At 44.8% G+C, this 23,199-nt stretch overlaps 1 protein-coding gene across 2 annotated transcripts; it reads left to right on the top strand.

Annotated features, from left to right (window-relative positions):
* The first annotated feature begins 18,713 nt into the window (after positions 1 to 18,713).
* On the top strand, positions 18,714 to 22,001 carry LOC136473995 (sucrose transport protein SUT5-like). Of its 2 annotated transcripts, XM_066471614.1 has the most exons (9): positions 18,714 to 19,046; positions 19,165 to 19,230; positions 19,616 to 19,714; positions 19,857 to 20,040; positions 20,149 to 20,251; positions 20,376 to 20,451; positions 20,565 to 20,744; positions 20,814 to 21,197; positions 21,311 to 22,001. In XM_066471614.1, exons 1-9 carry the CDS (start codon positions 18,804 to 18,806, stop codon positions 21,590 to 21,592), a joined length of 1,617 nt encoding a protein of 538 aa, XP_066327711.1. In that variant the 5' UTR covers positions 18,714 to 18,803; the 3' UTR covers positions 21,593 to 22,001. The 2 variants fall into 2 exon arrangements, with proteins under 2 accessions (XP_066327711.1, XP_066327710.1); XM_066471613.1 differs by having other exon boundaries at positions 19,857 to 20,251.
* The last annotated feature ends 1,198 nt before the right edge of the window (positions 22,002 to 23,199 follow it).

The raw sequence follows: 23,199 nt of genomic DNA, 5'->3' as shown, positions 1-23,199 counted from the left end.
CAAGATTCTCATGTGCTCCTTGGAAGCCGTTAGATTCATCAAATTCCACATCATATGTTTCTTCAACCAAGCTAGTGGCATAATTAAATACTCGATATGCTTTAGACTTTGATGAGTAACTAACAAGAAAACCAATATCATAACGTCTTTGAAACTTCCCTAGGTGTTGTTGCTTCTTGTAGATGTAGCATTTGCAACCAAACACCCTAAAGAAGGAGACGTCCGGCTTCTTCCCATTTAGCAACTCATAAGGTGTCTTACCAAGGAATTTTTGAAGGAATAGGTGGTTGGATGCATAACATGCGGTGTTGATAGCTTTCGCCCATAGAGCTTTGGGTGTGTTGTACTCATCAAGCATTGTTCTTGCTAGAGTGATAAGTGTCCAGTTCTTTCTCTCAACTATACCATTTTGTTGAGGAGTGTATGTTGCAGAGACCTCATGCTTGATTCTAACTTTATCACAATAGGCTTCAATGTTTGTGTTGTCAAACTCTTATCACTTCTAATCTTCTTAAGCTTCACTTCAAACTCATTTTGTGCTCTCTTGACAAACTTCTTGTAATATGATGCAACTTTGGTCTTGTCGTGAAGGAAAAACACCCATGTATATCTTGAGTAGTCATCAACAATTATAAGACAATAAAGATTTCTTCCCAAAATCTTGTATGTTGTTAGTCCAAATAAGTCCATGTGAAGAGCTCTAGCACTTGTGTTGTTGACACGAAAGCTTTTGTAGGATGAGTGTTTGCAACTTGTTTGCCGGCTTGATATGCACTACAAAGCTTGTCCTTCTCAAATTTCACATCCTTCAACCCTCTCACCAATTCATTCTTCATAAGCTTCTTGAGTGAGCTCATCACAACATGAGCAAGTCTTCTATGCAGCGTCCGGTCACTCTTTTTCTGCAGATCTTCAATGTTCCTTCGTGCTGCCTATTCCCAATCAAGTCTCAACTTTAATAAGACCCAAATAAACACCAATTGGGACTGATGTGAGTGACCTCTCTCAAACACTCAAAATTTTCAAAGTATTTTGCCTTAGGTTATAATTCTTTTTAAGAAAATAGGCAATAAGAGGGTGATTAAAGAGAAACGACAAAGCAACATACATGCATATGCAATGCAATGCTTGAAATTAATTCTAGTTGCTCGTCAAGTTTGATCCAAGGTTAAGCTTCTTCACACGCTTTTCGGCGGTTATCTTAACCATGTTAGACAAGCCCTAAATGCATTATCAAAAGTTAAATATGTTGTATATTATAGTGCAATGCAAGGGACAACATAAGCTCATTTTCTAGCGAAGTTGCTAAAATCAAGCACATTGAGCTCATTCCTCAACCGATAAAATATAGCCTCATCTAGCGGTTTAGTGAAGATATCCGCCAATTGATCCTCGATCCTTACACCTTCTAATGAAATATCATTCTTAGCCACATGATCTCTAAGAAAGTGATAACGTATATCTATGTGCTTGGTGTCTCTTGTGTTGAACCGGATTATTAACAAGCTTTACCGCACTCTCATTGTCACATAAAAGAGGTACTTTTTATAGAACTACACCATAGTCTAACAAAGTTTGCTTTATGTAAAGTATTTGTGCACAACAAGCACCCGCGGCAATGTATTCTGCTTCGGTGGTGGACAAAGCCACATTATTTTGCATCTTAGAGGACCAAGACACAAGTGATCTACCAAGCAAATGGCATCCTTCGGATATGCTTTTCCTATCGACTTTGCAACCAGCATAATCCGAATCGGAATAGCCAACTAATTTAAATCTAGCTCCTTTGGGATACCAAAGGTCAATGCTTGGTGTGTGTGCTTAAGGTACCAAAGGATTCTTTTAACGCCAATCAAATGAGCTTCCTTAGGATTAGCTTGAAATCTAGCACACATACACACACTAAACATGATGTCAGGCCTAGATGCGGTTAAATATAACAAGCTACCAATCATAAAGTGGTAGAGAGTTTGATCAACCATTTACCTCCCTCATCTAGGTCGAGATGTCCATTAGATGGCATTGGTGTCTTGATTGGCTTACATTCATCCATATTGAACCTCTTGAGAAGATCCTTTGTATACTTTTCTTGAGAGATGAAAATCCCTTCTCTCATTTGCTTGACTTGAAAACCAAGAAAGAATGTAAGCTCTACAATCATAGACATCTCGAACTCCTTCGATATCAATTCACCAAACTCTTTGTAAGAATCTTCATTTGATGATCCAAAGATGATATCATCAACATATACTTGACAAATGAAGATATCTCCATCAAGCTTCTTGGTGAATAGTGTGGTGTCGACCTTCCTAATGGTGAAGCCCTTCTAAATGAGGAAATCCCAAAGGTGTTCATACCATGCTCTTGGGGCTTGCTTAAGCCCATATAGCACCTTGGACAACCTATAAACATGATTAGCATATCTAGGGTCTTTAAACCCAGGAGGTTGATCAACATAGACTAGTTCATTTATGAAGCCATTTAAAAATGCACTTTTAACATCTATTTGATATAGTTTCATTTCATGATGCGATGCATATGCAAGGAGGATATGAATGGCTTCAAGTCTTGCAACCCATGCAAAGGTCTCTCCAAAATCCAACCCTTCAACTTGAGAGAACCCCTTTGCAACTAGTCTTGCCTTGTTCCTCACAACAACGTGTTGATCATCTTGCTTGTTGTGGAACACCCACTTTGTTCCGATGACTCTTGCACCTTGTGGTCACTCTTCAAGAGTCCAAACTTCATTGTGGGCAAAGTTGTTCAACTCTTCATCCATGGCATTTATCCAATTGGAATCTTAAAGAGCTTCTTCTACATTCTTAGGTTCAACACAAGAGACAAAAGAGTGATGTTCAATAAAAAAAGCAAGTTTTTGTGATCGAGTCATTATACCCTTTGATGGACTCCCTATGATGAGATCTTGTGGATGAGCTTGTAGTAGAGGTGAATTTCTTCTATCAACCACTTGAGGGGGAGGTTATGGAGCATCAACATCTTGTGCTTGTGCCACCATTTGATCATGAGAGACATGAGTATCTTCATTTTCTACTCTCTCATCTTTAACACCATCTTGTGGCACATTTGACGAAGAAGGTGGATCAATCACTTGTACATCATCATCATTATCTTTAGGCTTGATGTCTCCAACCAGAATGTTCTTCATAGGCTCCTCAATGGTTCATCACCTACATCATTAAGATTCTCATGTTCTCCTTGGGAGCCATTAGATTCATCAAATTCCACATCATATGTTTCTTCAACCAAGTCGGTGGCATGATTAAATACTCGATATGCTTTACACTTTGATGAGTAACCAACAAGAAAATCAATATCACAATGTCTTTGAAGCTTTCCTAGGTGTTGCCGCTTCTTGTAGATGTAGCATTTGTAACCAAACACCCTAAAGAAGGAGACGTTCGGCTTCTTTCCATTTAGCAACTCATAAGGTGTCTTGCCAAGGAACTTTTGAAGGAATAGGCGGTTGGATGCACAACATGCGGTGTTGATAGCTTCCGCCCAAAGAGCTTCGGGTGTGTTGTACTCATCAAGCATTGTTCTTGCTAGAGTGATAAGTGTCTAGTTCTTTCTCTCAACTACACCATTTTGTTGAGGAGTGTATGTTGTGGAGACCTCATGCTTGATTCCAACTTCATCACAATAGGTTTCAATATTTGTTTTGTCAAACTCTTTTCCATTATCACTTCTAATCTTCTTTAGCTTCACTTCAAACTCATTTTTGTGCTCTCAGCAAACTTCTTGAAACATGAAGCAACCTCGGTCATGTCATGAAGGAAGAACACCCATGTATATCTTGAGTAGTCATCAACAATCACAAGACAATAAAGATTTCCTATCAAACTCTTGTAAGTTGTTGGTCCAAATAAGTCCATGTGAAGGAGCTCTAGCACTCTTGTTGTTGACATGAAAGCTTTTGTAGGACGAGTGTTTGCAACTTGCTTGCCGGCTTGACATGCACTACAAAGCTTGTCCTTCTCAAATTTCATATCCTTCAACCATCTCACCAATTCCTTCTTCATAAGCTTCTTGAGTGAACTCATTCCAACATGAGCAAGTCTTCTATGCCATAGCCACCCAAGTGATGTTTTGGTGAATAGGCATATCTTCAAGTTAGCATCTTCGAAGGTGAAATCCACTAGATATAGGTTGTTGTATCTAAATCCCTTGAATATAACTTGATCATCATCTTGCTTAGATACAACCACTTCCTTCTCGGTAAACAAGCATTGAAAGTCAAGATCACATAATTGTCCAACGGATAGTAAGTTGAAATTCAAAGAAGCAACATATAGCATATTTGAGATAGAATGATCATTTGATATTGCCACTTTACCCAATCCTTTGACTTTGCCCTTTGAATTATCTCCAAATGTAATTCTTTCTTAGCCATCTACTTCTTCATCTAGTGAGGTGAACATATGAGGATCACCAGTCATATGTTGTGTGCAACCACTATCAGTTACCCAATGACTTTCACCGGTCTTGTAGTTCACCTACACACAAGCGATCAAGCTTGTTTAGGGACCCAAACTTGTTGAGGGCCCTTGACTTTCTCTACAAGTGACTTTGCAATCCAAATTTTCTTAGGCATATTCTTGTTGGGAGGTCCTAAGAATATGACTTTCATTTTACTATTATAATCCTTTCTAAGCATGTAATGAACATTGAAAGCAAAAGGTCTAGCAAGCTTGGGCAATGGTTATGGTGGTGGAGTTTGACACTCATGGGCAAAGTGACCTTCTTGTCCACACTCAAAACACTTCTTTGGCTTTGGCTTTGACTTGTGTTATTGTTGTTGAGCTTGAGCCTTCTTCTCTTGATTTGCCAAATATCCAATTCCACTTCTATCCATCTTCATGACGATGTTTATGAGTAGCTCACTTTGAAGATGCTTGCCTCTTGTGAACTTGCTCAAGCCAATCTCGAGATGTTCTTTCTTCAACTTGAGCTTCTTGTTCTCTTCTTTTAGCTCATCATGATTTTTCTCTTGCTTGAGTCTCTTGTTCTCCTCTTTGAGTTTCTCATTCTCTTCTTTGAGCTCTATATGATAGTCATGATCAAGGTTCTCTATCACAATAGTGTTGGTGGTTGATAGCTCTTCAAGATCTTTCTTAAGCTTCTCATTCTCATTCTTGATCTTGACATATTCATCATAGTTATCAGACTCAACCACTTGCTTGCCTTTGCTACTAGAACCTAACTCAATGCTCTCAATAATCAAATCATTACATGATGTAGCTATATCAATCTTAACAACATCATTAGTAGCATCATGTGGCTCATTGGATAAAAACTTATGAGAGATAACAAGCTTGTCATGATTAACCTTGAGGTTGGTATACTCTTCTTTTAGCATGTTGTAGCTAGTGATGAGCTCATTATGTATCCCATCAAGTTTATCATGTTTTTCTTTAAGCTCTTTCTTAGAAGATTTGAGCTCCTTGAGTTTGGATGACATAGCATCATTTGCTTCTCTAAGCTCAACACTAGCCTTTTCTGCTATGTCACATTTAGCTAAAAGAGAGTCATTCTTATGTTCTAGCTTTTCATTCTTGGCTCTTGTCTTTCTAATGATCTTAGTGTATTGATTTAGCAATTTAACAAGATCATCATATGAAGGTGATTCAAATTCATCATCATCACTATCACTATCATCATTGCTAGCATGTTGATCACCACTACTATCATCATCATTTGATACCTTTCGTTCACCCTTGGCCATAAGACATAGGTGTGTAGAGGATGGTAGCGGTGGTATCGGTGAAGATGATGAAGAGTCAATCACAATTGCAGCCACCTTCTCATTCTCACTATCATCATCGGTTGAGCAACTTGATGAATCAACGTCCATGAGCCAATCACCGACGATGCACGCCTTGCCATTTTTCTTCTTCTTGCAGAAGTCCTTCTTGCCATCTTTCTTCTTGTATGGCTTGTTTTTCTTCTTCTCATCTTCATCTTCATTACTTGAGTCATCTTTCTTGCCCTTATACTTGTTCTTGTACTTGTCTTTCTTGGGCTTTGTGCATTTATGTGCTAGATGACCAAGTTCTCCACAATTATAACAATCCATCTTCGAGATTGGCTTCCTTCTATTGCTAGTGAAGAACTTCTTTTTCTTCCCATCAAACTTGATGCCATTCTTGTTGAGCTTCTTTAGCATCTTGGCGGCTCTTCTCACCATGAGAGCAAGACTTGCATCATCAATTTCTTCATCACTTGAGCTCTCATACTCAATTCTTGCTTTGCCCTTCTCTTGGCTAGCCTTGAATGCCAAGTCTTTGTCTTTCTTCTTGGTAGAGGATGAGCAATCTTTGTGGTGTGATGTGCATGTACATCTCATGAGCGTTGATCTTTCCCAAGATTTGAGTTGGTGTAGCGGTGAAAAGATCACCTTGATGAAGCACGGTCACAATGTGCCCATATTTGTCAATAGGGTAGACACTCAAGATCTTTCTTACAACATCAGATAGTTACATTTGTGTAAGTCCGAGCCCATTGACTTCCTCTACAAGAATATTCAAGCACGAGTACATTTCATTAGCACTCTCTTTAGGAAGCATCTCAAAAGAATTAAGCTTTTTCATTATGAGATGATAGCGTTCCTCACGCTCGCTCTTAGTTCCCTCATGGATCACACAAATATCCAACCATAGTGCATGGGCGTCCTTGTGGTTCCTCACCCGGTTAAACACATCTTTGCAAAGACCTCTAAAGATGGTGTTTCTAGCCTTTGCATTTCATTTTTTGTAATTCACTTTATCATCTTGAAGGTGCGTGGGATCCCTAGGTTTTGGGAAACCTTGAGAGGCGGATCTAAGAATTCCAACATCTAGAGCTTCTAAATACGCCTCCATGTGGATTTTTCAATAAGGAAAATCATCTCCCTCAAAGATAGGAGGAGGTCCATCCCCATGAGACATCTTTCTCTAGGCGGTTAAGCCTAAATACGTGAGCACGAGGCTCTAATACCAATTGAAAGGATCAATATGCCTAAGGGGGGGTGAATTGGGCTAATTCTAAAATTCTTTACAATAATTAAACCTTACACTTAGCCCACTTCACCCCTTGTGCCTAGAAAGTGTTTCTAATGTTCTACAGCACAAAAGTTTTGCAACCTAAGTTCCAATCCCACTCTAGCATTGCAATTCTATGAATGTAAAGGCAAGAATTGAATTGCTCAAAGTAAATGCTCAAAGTAAAGAGAGAAGGAGGAACACGGTGATATTTTGCCGAGGTACCGGAGAGTCATCACTCCGCACTAGTCCTTGTTGGAGCAACCACGCAAGGGTGTAGCTCCCCCTTGATCCGCGCAATGATCAAGTGCTCTCTATGGGTTGATTCTTCAAAACTCCATCACGGTGAATCACCCACAACCGCTCACAACTTGAGTTGGGTCATCCACAAGCTCCACCCGATGATCACCAAACTCCCAATCACCACCAAGCCGTCTAGGTGATGGAGATCACCTAGAGTAACAAGCAAGAACTCTCACTTGACCATAACAAGCCTAATAAGAAGAGTGGATGCACACTTGCTACTCTCTTTTTGCTAATAAGGCCTTAATCTTGGATTCTCAAATCTCAATCATCTCACTAGGCTCTTGCTCTCCTTGGCACTCTCAAGGGCGTTTCTTAGGTGTTGAAATGGGCAAGAGTAATCCCTTGAATGAATAGAGGAAGTATTTATACACCCTTGTTCAAAACGAACCGTTATGTGCCACTATGGGGTGACCGAACGCTCCAATCAAGGTGACCAGACGCTCCGATCAGTTCTCCCCGCAACCGAGCAATTAAGCTATGACCAAACTCTGACCAGTGTCCGGTCATGAAAACTGCTCTCTGGAACCTTACTGATGTTGATCGGATGCTGGAGCATAGAGTCCGGTCATTTCACTGTTCAACGTCTGGTCAGTAACCGGAACCTGACTAGTGTCCGGTCAGTACTGATCGGACATGTCCGATCAGGATTCTCCCTCTCTGGAACCTTACTGGAGTTGACCGGACTCTAGTACCCAGCGTCCGGTCACATTTCTCTTAGCATCCGGTCGCATCCAGACGACTTTATTTGATCAAATGAACTGACCAGACTTTACTACCAGCGTCCGGTCACACCGGAACTAGCATTCGGTCAACATTTGACCCTCCATTCACTTCCAACTCGCAATCATATGTGAATGAAGATTGTACCAATTGATCTTAGGGCTACTTTGGAGCTACCTAGTGCTAGATTTGACAAGTGTGCACCACACCTAACCCACTAGACTCACCTGGGTCAAGCTACTAGTCCATACCCCCCTTAATAGTGCGGCCAAAGAAAAAACAAAGTCCTAAACTACTCTAAGTGACTCTTCAACACCAAATGACACTTAGAACTAGTCCATCCTTTGAAAAAAGAAATGTTTTCCATTGTAGGGGCATGACAACCATGATTGCCCAATCAATTTCCATTACCATAATCTAACTTAATTGTCTCTGCAAAACACACGTTAGTCATAGTAATGACGTATTGTCATTAATCATCGAAACCCAACTAGGGGCCTAGATGCTTTCACCGCTGCTCTGCCGCCTCGCGCTCACCTACGTGGGACCGTGCATGCATGGCCACAATTGGCCTGCTATGACTAGCTCATGGCCCTGCCCACACATCACCTTGCCATGCGTGGGCTTGCCCCACCTACATTGCCATCACATCGGCGCTCGAGGCGATGCTACGCGGCAGCCTCCTCAGATCGGTGCCATCCACTGCAGCGCACAAGGCCGAGCTGCTGTTGGTTTGCGAGTTATGGTAATGCGGCCAACCGTCCAGAGTGTGTTTGGCTATTTCCCCAGCGGCCTGTAGCACGTGCACGATTGTGCACTGAGTTGAGAGCCATGTCCCACCATGACAGCAACGAGCCAAGCCATGCCTGCCTTCCCTTGTTTCTCTATCACCATGGTCGCTGGACCCGTGCCTTTAATTAGGCTTGGTGGAGTCACCTCGGTCCAATTAACTCAGTCCACGGCTTCATGGTGTAGTTAGCCAGTAACCCGGCCCCATCGCGCCATGGTCCTTGCTGTGCCATGCTCCAATTTGGAGCTATCCTCCTGCCGGGTCATTCAGACCGTCATGGCATGCGTCGATGGCAAGACCCCCACTCCAGTGCTGCCCGTGTTAATTTCGTTGCACCACCAGCTTTGCCTCCACCTACTCATCACCCTATGCACCCTTGCCAAGTTGCTACCACCGCCTAGCCACCCCTGACGCAGTCTTGCCACCATGGCACACCACCGCACCGTCCGTGCGCACGCGGCCAGCTTGGCTCGGGCCGTCTCCAGTCGAACCGCCACCTCATCGGGGTCCAGGGTGAGTGCCTGGAGCTCACTCGCTGCCCTATTTACTCCGAAGTTGTTGTAACTCACCGGAATGCCACCGCCTTGTTGCAGGAGCTCCGTCGCCATGGACCGGCTTTACTATGGTGTCCCAGCTCATGCTTTCTTCGCCCTGTGCTTCGCGTTCACGCCTAGGTAGGTATCGACTCACTATTGCAGGCGGGGAGGGGCTAGTCTAGCTGGCATGACCGCCTTGTGCCAATGTTGCCGCGTCGGTGCATGGGCGGGTGCCCGAGGGTATCGCCGTTGCAAAGATAGAGTGTCCCAAGGGTTTATCTACAAAGTAGATGACTATAGGAATAGTATCATAGGTCTCAGGGTGATTCGCTGGTAGGTCAGGGACGTTTTCGCAAAACATTCGTACCGCATGGGCCATGCTGGTGGGCCGCGTAGGCACACGCTGCGTGGGAGTGGGCTAAGCCGCTCGCGTAATGGGCCGCGTGGGTGGATTCGGTTTTCCTTTTCCAGTGAAGTAATAAATGTTTATTCAATTTAGTTTTGAGGTAAACTTTGAAAAATTATAGTAAATTCTATAGATATCCAAAAATAGTGAAACAAAATTTGTTAGGTTCACAAAAATGCTATCTATCTGTTGGTGTAGTTAGTTTATAGTTAGCTGTGGTAATGATAGACTCATAAATTCACTTTAGAAAGCTTAGTATTATTTAGCTTAATATTTGTAGGAGTTTTTGTGGCAAATTGGTGATAGCTTTAGTCACAAAATTTTTACAGCAGGTTCGTTAGATTATTATGTGTTTACTGTAATTTTGGTAGCCCTAGAGTAGGTTTATAAATAGAATAGCTAGTACTCCTTGTTTTATCATATATAGAGTAAATTGGTATTAAGAGTAAGAATGCCTTTAGTGGATAAGGTAGTACATGCCATGTTTCATACTTGTTAGTGGTAACAATAGGTAGCGTGGCACCTTAGTCGGTAGAACTAGCTCAGTAGCTTGACAGATGTATTCGTATTTTAAGAGTTGTTGTTGCCATATTATTAAGTATTGCATCATCATTTCATGCATGTAGATCACGAGTTGGTAGAGTTCGTGTCTGTGGACGAACAAGACTATGAGGAGATTACTGAGGAGTACGAGGAGGAGGTTCTTGTAAAGGAGGGAGCCCCAGAGCTATTGATTGTTGACTTCATTTACACACCGCCTACCCAAGGCAAGCCCTTGTGCATAACCCCTATTTTTGAATGATTATTGAATATATATATGATGTGCATTTATGTTACAGGCATTTTATGGAAACTACATGCATAGATATATCTACCTATGAGTCCTACTAGTATAGGTCGAGTAGCTGGTATGCTTAGGGTATCGGTAGCGTGAGTAACCTGTCGTTACTCACAATAGGTGATAATTATGATCACCCATGATAAAATGGTGGAAAGGAAAAATAGAGACCGGGCTGGGATATGGTTTGGGTATTGGTGGGTGTAAGAGGTTGTGTCCTACGGCCAACAGGGCATAGCTTGGTTACACTTTTTCCCTATATGTGTCGGTTAAGGACCAGCCATTGCATTGTGTTCTAGGCAAGTCACAGACTTATTATTCCGAGCACATACTTGGGTATAGGTGCAGGGAACACTTGTTGCTCTCTTGTCGTGGGTTCCAGCTCTTTCCAGACTGACTGATTGGAGGTGGGGATGGTGGACGTCTAAGCACCGCACTGAGTCCTAGACTCAGGAGCGGGGGCTTGGAGTCCAAGTTTGGACGGGGACCTAGACCCCATGACAGGAGAGTGATGGGTTGGTTTTGCTTGTGCCTAGGGTACAAACGGGACGTGTATTTTCGGGGTACCCAGCTAGGGGCATTGATTCACGAATCGCCGACGTTCTGGTACGTCTTGTCTATAATCTAGCGCCATAGTAAGAACTGGAAGATGAAAGGTGATGGAATGGAACTGATTGCTCAACCCTTGCTTGAAAGTAGAATAGGTGCTTACATAGAATGGCTAGATAATAAATTAATCATGACTGCTAATAATAACATAAATAAGGGATCACTACTAGAATTGCTTTATGCAAAAAGAAACCCAGCAAATGATAAAGCTTTGTATATCTCTTGGAGCCGGGAAATTATTGTCACTAGTCGGATAAGTCTTGCAAGTACATTGTGTACTCAGGGTTTATTTACTCCTGTTGTAGGTTTAACTTGAGGAGTTCCCGTTGTGTGAAGGATTCTTCTATTGGGCACAGATGGATCCTTGTTCATTATCGATAGATGTTTATTATCATTCCGCTGTTTAATATTCCGCACTCTGAATTTGGTAATGTAATAATGAATTTCTAAGAACTCTGGATGTATGAAATAACTCATTCTCATTATTGGATCCTTAGGGAAAAATGTGGACTATTCAGGCTCTCCCTTAGGGTGTGCCCGACGGAACCCGCCCGCTATAGCTTGCTTTCGGGGTGCTTAGTGTCTGGTGGAAGACGAGCGCCTCCGTAAGTATGTATTTTGGGCGGTTCTGCCACATTTTCCAAGCACTTCTATCTAAGGCTAAGTCTTTGGGTATATTTCATCCTTTCAAGTCTCTTTTTATTGCCTCTACCCAAGTCAACTTTGATCTTCCTCTATCTCTCTTCACGTTACTATCCTGGCTTAGGATTCCACTACGCACCAGTGCCTCTGGAGGTCTCCGTTGGACATGTCAAAACTATCTCAATCGGTGTTGGATAAGCTTTTCTTCAATTGGTGCTACCCCTAATCTATCACGTATATCATCGTTCCGAACTCGATCCCTTATTGTATGACCGTAAATCCAATGCAACATACGCATTTCCGTGACACTTATCTGTTGAACATGTCGTCTTTGCATATTATAGACTCATGAGTCATGACTCGTGAGCACATGTATATATATAACTTGTATAAATAAGAATTACTACATGACCTCCCATGTTGTGGCGCTGTGATCAGCCCGGCGCCCCGGCAGCTGGTGGTGGGCGAAGTTTTGTAGGCAGAGTGGGCGCCGAAGAAAGCGCGATGGCTGTGTGCTCTGGCCGCCATGGCGGAGAAAAAGTGGCTCTTTTTCACGTCCCAGCGGCGCTTGCGCGCGGATCCAGCGGGGCAAGGGCCACACATCCCGTTTCCGAGTGTTGTGATCATGAACATTAAGGGCTCGTTCAGAAATCTTTTCAGGGAGTTGTTCCCTTAACCGAACATGTCCTAAGGCTTTGTTCGTTTGATCCCCAAACTAGTGGATTGGAAGGGATTTAGGGCTTGTTCGGTTCCAAGGGTATGCGTTCCAACCTAAAATGTTGTGATAATCTCTATCTCTGTTAGAAATTTAGGCATTTTTATTATCAATTTAATCCAGAAATATAACATCAACAGGTTCGTGACGGCATATATGTGCATATGTATATCTCTAACGAACGCTACAACATGCAGATATGACATACAGATGAATACAGTAAAAGCGCAAAGTACAGTAATCACAGAGATTAGACTATACCCAGCGGAGGGTCCCATGCCGAGGGCATCGAAGGCTCCATTCGTACTAGTCAACATAGTGCGTTGCTCGAAGTCATGGACCACAGTCGATGCAGGATGATGTTCGCAGTGCAGTCCCACGAACGGATCACCAGGAAGAAGACGCCTTGCTATTTCGTAGTCAATCACCGGGAAGACGGGTTCCGAGAGCGATTGTCACCAGGAAGAAGGTGTACGTAGACGAGCAGTCGTGGATCGCTCCCCAAAAACCTAATCGCCACACACCCCGTGCAAGGTTCTCAGGCGGGCGAGGGTTCCGGAGGCACCTGCTCTCCCGCTACTCCGTGCGCGTAGAGGAACGAGACGGGGAAGCCAGAAGGCTGTTGAGATGTGGTTTCTCTCGGGAGCGGTTGCGGAAGACAGAGATCTGGACTGACGGAGGACTACGGATATATGGCTGCGACGGGAAGGGAGAAAGGCAGCGGAGAATCCTAGGAGACGGAGAAGCGGAAGCGAAAAGGATGGTAACTGACGCAATCAGTTTGCCTCCACCATCAAAGGAAGTAACTCCCGTGATTATATGGATTAAGTGGCAAAAGACTGGCCATGCCCGCCCGTCGCCTGCCTCGCCACGCCACGTGGCAAAAGACTCGCCACGCCCGCCGCCTACCTCGCCACGCCACGTGGCAAAAGACTAGCCACGCCCGCCCGCCAGCCATAGCCCAGCCGCCAACGGCGGCGCGCGTGTGTGGCACGCCTACGTCCTTTTCTCAGCTTCTCAATTAAGATGAATAATTTTCAACCATATAAGCTGAGTCAACATTCAGTCAAAATCTCGTATGGTATTAAACCATACAACGCTTAATGTTACGTAACGTAGAGTTTTATTTGATTTATTAAATATTATATAGGTCAAGCCCATATTATATCCAACAATCTCTACACCTGAAAAGACTCTAAAGTAATCACCTATCAATAATAAAAAAAACCGTATACAATCCAGTCACAAAGACTGCACTACCCTGTCAAAAAACTACTATAATACATATACTCGGATCCACAAACGTGTACAGAGTCCGTGTCGAAGCCAATTCTGAGTTCGCGTTGGGACGGTCGGCAGCCTCACATCTCTTTTACACCTAAAAAGGCTCCTGAGAAATCGTCCACGGTAGAACTAAATCTTCAGTAAAAAAACCAGAAAAACTAAATCTTCAGTAAAAAAAAAAACCGAAAAAAAGGAAGCGTCCGCTGTTACACGTTACGCGGTACAGGAGGAAACACTGGCCCCACCTCTGGTTCAAAGTATTCTCTTGCTTGCGCGCTCCGTAAAAAAATCTTGAGTCTGTTACTCTCGTGCGCAGGTCAGATCGAGTCAGAGGAAATCGAGGAAACTGCTAGACCCAACTCCCTCTGTTCCCGTTCTGAAGCACAGAAGTACCAACACCACACACACGCCACAGCCACGTCAGCGTGGTTTCTGTGCGATCGAAAACTGACTTGGATGCGGCGTTTGATTGCTGAGGCTCTGCATGTCCAAACTCCAAAGTCTTTTGAGTTGAAGCAACGGCAACATAGCATGTGATGTGAGTTCATGGCCAAGCTATTTTTCATCACGTCGCGTCTGTTACTATTGAAATTCATTCCACATGATTACACATCGCCCATGAGCACTCAAGGTTTCGTTTGTCGAGTGTCATGGCAAGATTGAGTCTTACGATGGCTGAATGGGTTGTTCGTACTGCCATGGAAACGGGGCCTCCAAGGAAATTCCAAGTTGAATTTTGTATCCATAATAGCTGCTCGTCCACGCCGACTCCATCGCGGCTCATTGTTGAAAATTACGGGGGAAAAAAAACACAGTCTCATCGCTGCGACCACCACAACACAAGCCTCCATCATCGAACGACGATCCAATCTGTCGACGTGTACGTTTTACAGTTTTCGTTTAGGGCTTGCAATGTCATCGTCTACCAGGCAATACGAAGTCTTGATCCCTGCTCACAAGTACACGACCGATACAAATCACCCTTCATTCAAAGCTTATCTTTCCACGTCCTATTTGATTACGATACGAAGACAACCCACGTGTCCATGTCCGATACAGTTATTATTATTTTCTACAAGTTAGCCATCATAGATATCAACAAAAATCTCACGCTTCCGGTGAAACGTATGGGCATTTATCTAGTTTATTTGTACAATCTTTGATCATCTGGAATGGTTCCTGGTGGAATTAGCCCATTCTACGCTCAGGAACTATTCCAGGTTTGATTGCTTATACAAATTAAGCTTGAGTTCTAGCTGGATTCTCACCGTACACTCATTCCATGATAACCGAACATGACCTTACATGAGGATTAAAATCCCCTACTACTCAAAATCCTCGATCTCTCCGACTCCTTTGGTCCCTTTTTAATTTTAACAACAACCCGGACGTTTACGGCTGCCACTGTGAACCACCTACACGTACGTACAGTACTAATTTCCGTCAGCCTGTTCGGCTGGCTGGTTCGTATCGTTGCTGGTTCGTGAAGAAGTACTGCTGGCTGGTTTGTGTGAGAGAAAAATACTGTTTCGGCTGGAAATTTACGATCATTTACGATAAGCCACGGCCAAACGAATAGGCTGTGTGTGTTCCACAACTCCACTTCCAGCACACCGCACAGTAGAGGGGAAACATGTGACAGCTGCGCTGTGATGCGCGTCGCTTGCTTCTGGTCTCATTCTCACCCATCGTTGCTGCGGCCTGCGGATAAGCGCTACAGAGAAATCTAGCTGCCCATTGTCAGATCAAATTGAAGTTTCCTTTGTCCATGGCTGTTGCACTGTTATGTTGCCAATCTTGCAACGCCAAAAAAATATCTGGGGGGGGGGGGGGGGGGGGGGGGGGGGAGCAAAGGCCTTCATCATGATACCCTACACTGTACTGCCCAATTCCAAGTCTGATGCAGAAATAATGGTAAAAATTCTGCGCCCGTGCAATGACGCCGTTGATATAGGCAGTAGGCTGTGCTAGCCAAGGTGCAGTTGAGAATGTCGCCTCGGCTACAATCCTCTGTCCCATATTATCTGTCGTTTCCAGTTTCCGTGCCACAAGTTTAATTCGATTTGTAGAAAATACGTATAACATTTGTATCTTCAAATAAATTTATTAAAAAACTAGATTCAAAGATCTTTCCAATGATATTAATTATGTACCATAAATATTAATATTTTTTAATATATATTTTATCAAAGTTGTTTCTCAGGAAGCGAAAGCGACAGATATTTTGGGACGGAGGGAGTATATGTCATCAGAAAGCCCGCGACATTAGGAAAACGTAATCTACGTTGAAGGACTGGTCTCTCTCTCTCTCTCTATATATATATATATATATATATATATATATATATATATATATATATTCACTCTGAGCGCTATGTTTAACGGAGGCACCACTTCAAGCTCTGTTCACCAGACTTAAAAAAAAGTTTAAAGGGTCCTCAGCTAGCTAAAAAAAATAACTGATGCCGATTTATCGTGAAAGAAAAAACACTCGTGCGCGCTTTCAATAAGAAGTGAGTGGTCGCAAAAGTACGGTGGTGACCTGGTGAGCACGATTGCATGATTTCGTGACTTGTGATTACAGTTGCAGACTTGCAGAGGAGAATGAAGAATATGGGCGTGGGCCCACCGCAAATCATCATCTTCCTTCTACCCTTAATTAGTCTTCTAACCAGGGTTTCGTTCGTTTCGCTAAAAAAACAAATAAAAACATTGTTCCGGCTGATTTGTTGCGATAGAAAAATACTGTTTCGACTGAAAAAACAAGCTAAAAAAGACGGATTATAAGACAAATGAACATGGCCAAGCTGCCATCTGAAGCCGATGGTTTTTTTATCCAACGACTGCACGCCGATTCGCATTTCCAGCTATGGGGTGGTTATTATTTTTTTTTAAAACAATGCTATGGGGTGGTTAAGGTTAACATATCACGTTCACGTAGGTACATGTGTGTGTTGTAAAGCCTGTGTCCCATCTCCTGGTGTTCTTCAACAAGTACACACACTACACGCGGGTACAATAAGTTCCTTTATTTTTCTTTTCCTATAATAATGCCATATGGAAACGCTTGTGTCCATTAACAGATGGAAAGTTAGCATCTTTATATCCGTAGTAGTACCTACCACATAATGAATACTAAATAAAAGAGTTGTTATACACACACATTGTTGCTTGTAACACTCATCAGCGAAACGACGAGAGGGAACAACCTAAAAGGTTGTCAATAGGTCAACAGACCATCCCCCACTGAGCAGCACGTCCACTCCTCTCTGATTAGAAGCGTCGAAGCAATCATGTTTGCTTGATCGTATCGGCTATACTTATCAATTATGATACATTATTTTTCTCTTAAAAAAAACAACATCAACCAGTTTATAAGTCACATAAACAATCAAGCAAACAGGTGAATGTCTCCATCAAAATCATGGCCGGCATTGTGTCAGAATCTGTTTGTTAATTCCTTTCCTTGAGGACCATCCAAGCTAGCAAACGGTATATAGTGGAGGCCGCTAATCCTTTTCTGTTCCTTGCTCAAGATGATAGACTAGCTACGGCGCCGTCACGCTTCATTCTTTGTTTGTTTAAATAAATAGTAGGGTCCAAAATGGTTTGTGTTGTTGTTCTAGTGACGTGTTCTTTTGAATATTTCACTTTAATTCGGATGCTAGAATCCAAAATCACGGGTGGTAAGCAGGTCAGTCAGACGACTCGCGTTTGACTGGTGAGACCATCAGCCTGTTCACTAGTTGGTTTCTGGGCTAATAAGCATGACTGATACTGATTTGTTGTGAGAGGAAAACACTCTTGGCTGGCTGATAAGCCCTGGCTAAAACCAACAAGCGAACATACTGTATATTGGAAGCTAGTCATTCAATTAGCTAGTAAAACACTTCCCAAACTGATTTCACCAGTTTGTGCCAGCCTGCTGCACAACGTTCATCAGTTTCCATTCGTGTGGAAATAAATTCGAGGATAAGAACGACTTTACAGATGGGGTTGCATCATTCTTCCATTCGTTTCCAGCTTTGCCAACCCATATAGCCGTTGTATCCATACGGCCTCCGTCATATTCATCATTTGGTAAGATGCCATTTTTCTTTTTTGAAAGGAATTAACAAATATATAAAAATATTAATATTTTTATAATACACTATAGAATATATTTTCATAACAAATATATTTGGAGACCACAACTCTTGATATTATTTATATATAAATCTAGTAAAACTTATAAAAATTTGACTCTCTGAGAGGTGAGATATATATATATATATATATTTATTTTAAAATCGAGGGAGTACATTATTTTTATTCTAATAGTAAACAAGTGAGCTTTGGATAAGATAAATCCAAATCTACAGGCATCGAATCAGTAATTCGGTATCCATTAGTTTCCTGACAGCCAGCTCTGGACACGTTGAGATTCTATTCTATCAAAGTAATTTTTGGATAAGATAGAATCAAATGACAAGATTTATATTGATAATAACACATTTCGTTAAATTAAACTCCGCGTGAAGAATAAATTTCTAATAAGGAGAAGAATCCTCATATATTGCAATCCAATCCAATCCATTGATGTCAGCCCTATCCTTTTTTTTTCTACCAACTGTATATATTTTGATGAACCGCCATTACTCCCTGCCATCATGGCAGAACCCCTTACCAAGAAACAGATTAAGGACGGGATAACCTTCCCAAACAAACGGATAAAACCTTCGGCCTGCCGTCTCGCTGCCGGGTGGGCCACCCGCCATAAACCACACGCGCCGGGCCATCCGCCCCCGGCCTTCAAAACCCCCGGCACCCGGCGCTCGTTTCGCTATCTCGTCCAAGTGACTCCCCCATCCCTCCCGTCCGTGATCATTTGCCTGTCCCTATCGTCCTCTCTCTCCCCCTTTTTTCCTGCGACCAATCCGCATGCTTGTTTCGTCCGCCGCCGCAGCCATGGACGGTGACGGCAAGGAGGACGCCAACAAGCAGCGCCTCGACTGGGCCACCATGAACCTGGAGCGCGGCGTCGTCGGCGGCGAGAAGAATGGCGGCAATGCGAGCCGGAAGCCGCCGATAGGCATCGTCCGGCTCTTCTTGGCCTGCATGATCTCCGGCGGCATCCAGTACGGCTGGGCGCTGCAGCTCTCCCTCCTCTCGCCCTACTCTCAGGTACAGTTCATTTTCATCAGTTCATGTCGTCTTTTGTTCTTTGGTGTCTGTTCATACATGCTTGGTTTTCTCTGATAATTTTCATGGCCTGATCGATGTTTGGTATATGCCCGCCCAGACTCTTGGGATCTCCCACAGCTACGTGTCTCTGACATGGATCTGCGGGCCTATCGCCGGATTTGTGGTACGTGCGTTCTCTTGTTCTTGTATATATATGATTCTGATTCTGATTCTGATTCTGATCCTATCTCTTACTACTAAGTTGCTAGGAGTATCTGGATAAAGATAAAGAACGTTAAATTTTGTGAAATCAAAATAAATCTGAGCAGGTTATGAAACTGCTCACCTACGATTTATTTCCATCTTAATGTTGTAGCATTGAGGTTTTAATTACCAAGATTTATTTTTCAAGAGATAAGATAATTACCAAGATTTATTTTCAGGAGATAAGATAAGATAATTACTACCAAGATCCGTTTTCATACGTCCGTCCAGTCATCTTCTTCCCCTTTTCCGAGGCCGGCCGGGGATTAATGTGGCCATTACTCGAATTGATTTCTCGTTGGCAGGTGCAACCCATCGTGGGCTACTACAGCGACCGGTGCACGTCGAAGATGGGCCGGAGGAGGCCCTTCATCCTCGCTGGATGCATCATCATCTGCCTCTCTGTAAGCACACATCATGACATCACATTTTTGCGTTGCGATTCCTTTGCTTTCTGTACTTCACTGCATACTGGCAGTAGAGATTCCCTCGTGTTTGTTTGTTTTTTACTGATGATGATGGATGCTGGTGCTCCGGCAATGCAAGGTGATGATTATCGGGTTCTCGGCGGACATCGGGCGGCGCATGGGTGACACCAAGGAGCACTGCAGCACGTTCACCGGCTCCCGCTGGTACGCCGCCGCCGTCTACATTGTCGGCTTCTGGTTCCTCGACTTTGCCAACAACACCGTCCAGGGACCGGCTCGCGCGATGATGGCCGACCTCGCCGGTGAGCATGTGTTTCGCTGCCGGTTTCTGTATCTGAACTCGATCACACGCACGCAGCGTAGCGCAGGATTAGTGATGCTAATGTTTGTTTGTTCATTTACTGCTGCAGCTGGACAGCACGGGCCCAACGTTGGCCAGGCCATCTTCTCCCTGTGGATGGCTCTCGGCAGCGTGCTCGGATACTTGGCCGGCGCCAACGCGAAATGGCACGAGTACGTAGCCCGGCCGCCTGATTCGTCCCCTTTTGTTTTGCTTTCCTTTCCTGAATCATTTATTTCTTTGAGGTCGTCCACTGATGTGTTGTTGACGATGCCCTGGTTGATCCATATCCATCAGGTGGCTCCCTTGGCTCAAAACCGCGGCGTGCTGCGATGCCTGCGCCAACCTCAAGGGCTCCTTCTTGACTGCGGTGGTGAGTTACTACGAGCACCACCATTAATGTTGTTGCTTCATTCGTCTCGCGTCTCTCGTTGCACTGAGATTTTGATCGATATATCGCTTTCCTTTGGTTTGTTGATTGATCAGATCCTCATTATACTCACCATGTCGGTCACCTTGTGGCTCGCCGGCGAGGAAGTAGTCGACAAGGACAACGTCGACGCCTCCGGCGGCGGCGCGTGCTCCGCGTTCGTCGATCTCTTCAAGAGCCTCAAGAACCTGCCCCCTGCCATGTTCAGCGTGCTCGCCGTCACGGCCGTCACCTGGGTACGTACGCGCGCCGCGCCGCACACCACTGACTCGATCTGACTGACTGACTGCCTTTCTCGATCGCAGCTCTCGTGGTTCCCGTTCATCCAGTACAACACGGACTGGATGGGGCGGGAGATCTTCCACGGCGAGCCGCAGGGCGCGGGCGGCAAGGCGGACCTGTACGACGCGGGCGTCCGCGAGGGCGCCGTGGGCCTCCTCTTCTGCTCCATCGCGCTGGGCGTCACCTCCTTCCTCATCCCCAAGCTGTGCAGGAAGCTCACGTCCCGGGTCGTCTGGTCCATCAGCAACCTCATGGTGTTCGTCCTCATGACGGCCATGGTCGTCCTCGGCATCGTCTCCATGAAGGGCTACAGGCCCTCGCTCGCCGCCTCCCTCTCCGCCGGCCCCGAACATAGGTTCAAGAGCGGCGCACTCGCTATCTTCGCCCTCACCGGCATCCCTCAGGCCGTAAGACACGAGTTTTGTTTTAGCATTGGATTATTGCTAGCTGTTCTTCGGAATCCAGCCGTTCGTGCAGCTTGCTTGCATTGCTTAATTGGCGAATTGTTGCATGCACGCAGGTGCTGTTCAGTGTACCTTGGGCCGTTGTGTCTGAGGTTGCCGCTGAGGAGGGCGGTGGCCAAGGTCTCACCATTGGCGTCCTCAACATTGCCATCGTCCTTCCACAGCTGGTGATCGCGCTCAGCGCAGGCCCCATCGACGGCGCCTTCAACAAAGGGAACACCCCGGCCTTGGGCATCGGCGGCGTCTTCGCCCTCATTTGCGCGGTCCTGGCGCTCGTCCTTCTCCCAAAGACGAGAGGCGTGTCCCACGCCGCCGTCATGGCCGGCGGCGGCCACTGACCTATCTCCATGCCTGTCGCAGGGGCTGGCCGGCCGAGAGTGGATCAGAAATTCAGAGTTTTCGGCCGCACCCGATCGATTAAAAACACAAGGAGGAAAGCACAGAGTTGGTTTCTATTTGTTAGATAAACCAACCCGTATTGTTTTGGAGTCTGTTCATACATGCCTTAGGTTTAATTTCGGCGTTTAATCTATCTACTACTACTATTATTATTATAATTCTGTGTTAGCTTTATTTTCCGATCCATTGGATTGGACTGTGCTACTTTACAGCAGGAGAGGGCGAGATAGTTTTTTCCAAATGTTTTGCACAACTGGAAATCTCGTCTCAGGTTCTCTCTGGTGTAATAGAATGGTTATAAGTCTGATTATCAATGGAAAAGAAAAAATTGCAGTCATTTTCGTTTGACGTGGCACGAGTAAGTTCTGAATGTTTTTTGTTTGTTTGTTGGCACATCATCCTTAAGCGACAAAGTAAACTCTGTTGCGAACAAGTCATTGGTCTTGGGTACTTGCTGGGCAAAGGAAGCATTGCCATTGTTGGCAGCCTCAAGCACTGAACCATCAGATGCATTTCAGGAATCAGCAAGACCCAGACGGCAGCTAGACGTCTGCTGTCTGCATCTCCCACCCATCTCATGTTGGTGATCGGTAAAAGCATGCAGTAGCCATCTGCATCTCACATGTTCGTGATGGGTAAGCTTGCAGGCCACCAGAGCCAGATGCAGGTCTCCTTACTGCAAAGAGCAGGGCAAGGCCATGTGTGTTACCCAGCGAGGCGGTTATGCCCCCTTCTTTATCGATCATCTCACCATCACATTTCCCAGAAAGAATCGTAGGAGCCTAGCTTGCCAAGTTGACACTATATGTGGCTACAGCATCAACCTGTTGGTTTTTGGCAGCTGTTCATTTCATTGCTGGGCTTGCATGACGAGCTGTTTCTGCCCCTCGCGGCACACCGCACACCCATTTTATGGTTTATTATATGCACATCCTCAACCCCTCCCAGCCCCACCCAAGAACGGAACACACCACACACGCATCTATAGAAAAGCAGCCGGTTCACGGGTTCCCGTCGCGCAAGACTGCAACCAACTAGCTGCTAGGCACGAGGGCTTGGCGTCGGGAACCCAGCCGCCGGACGATCGCACGCCGATGGGCTGCAACTGCAAGATCGTCGCCGCCGCCCTCGCGCTGGCGCTGCTGGTGATCGGCGCGGCCGAGGCCCAGATCCTGCCCACCCCCTGCTGCCGCATTGACTGCTGCGACGGCAAGCCCGAGTGCTGCAGTGCCGGCCCCTGGATGGCCGTGGACGCGGTCACCCCGCCGTCCGCTGTGGCCTTCGCCGCCAGCAACGCCAAGGCTCGGCCAGGTGGTGCACCTCGCAAGGTCGGCACTGGGAACTAGTCCTGTACCTAGCTAGTGTCCTAGGCTCGGTCGCTCGGACCTTTCGGACGTCGGGTGCTGCATCTGTGTCTACTACGTAGGCTATGCCGTTCTCGTGTGGTGTTTGCAACTTGGATTTTTTTTTTAATTTTAACCTTTTTTTAAAATATAATTTTAAATCTAACACTGACGTTTTTTTAACTAGCACTTTTGGTCGTGTC

Source organism: Miscanthus floridulus, chromosome 8 (genome assembly GCF_019320115.1).
Source record: "Miscanthus floridulus cultivar M001 chromosome 8, ASM1932011v1, whole genome shotgun sequence".
In the NCBI taxonomy this organism is placed as follows: domain Eukaryota; kingdom Viridiplantae; phylum Streptophyta; class Magnoliopsida; order Poales; family Poaceae; genus Miscanthus; species Miscanthus floridulus.
The sequence above is the reverse complement of the archived record's forward strand: the minus strand, read 5'-3'. Positions and strand labels throughout refer to the sequence as shown.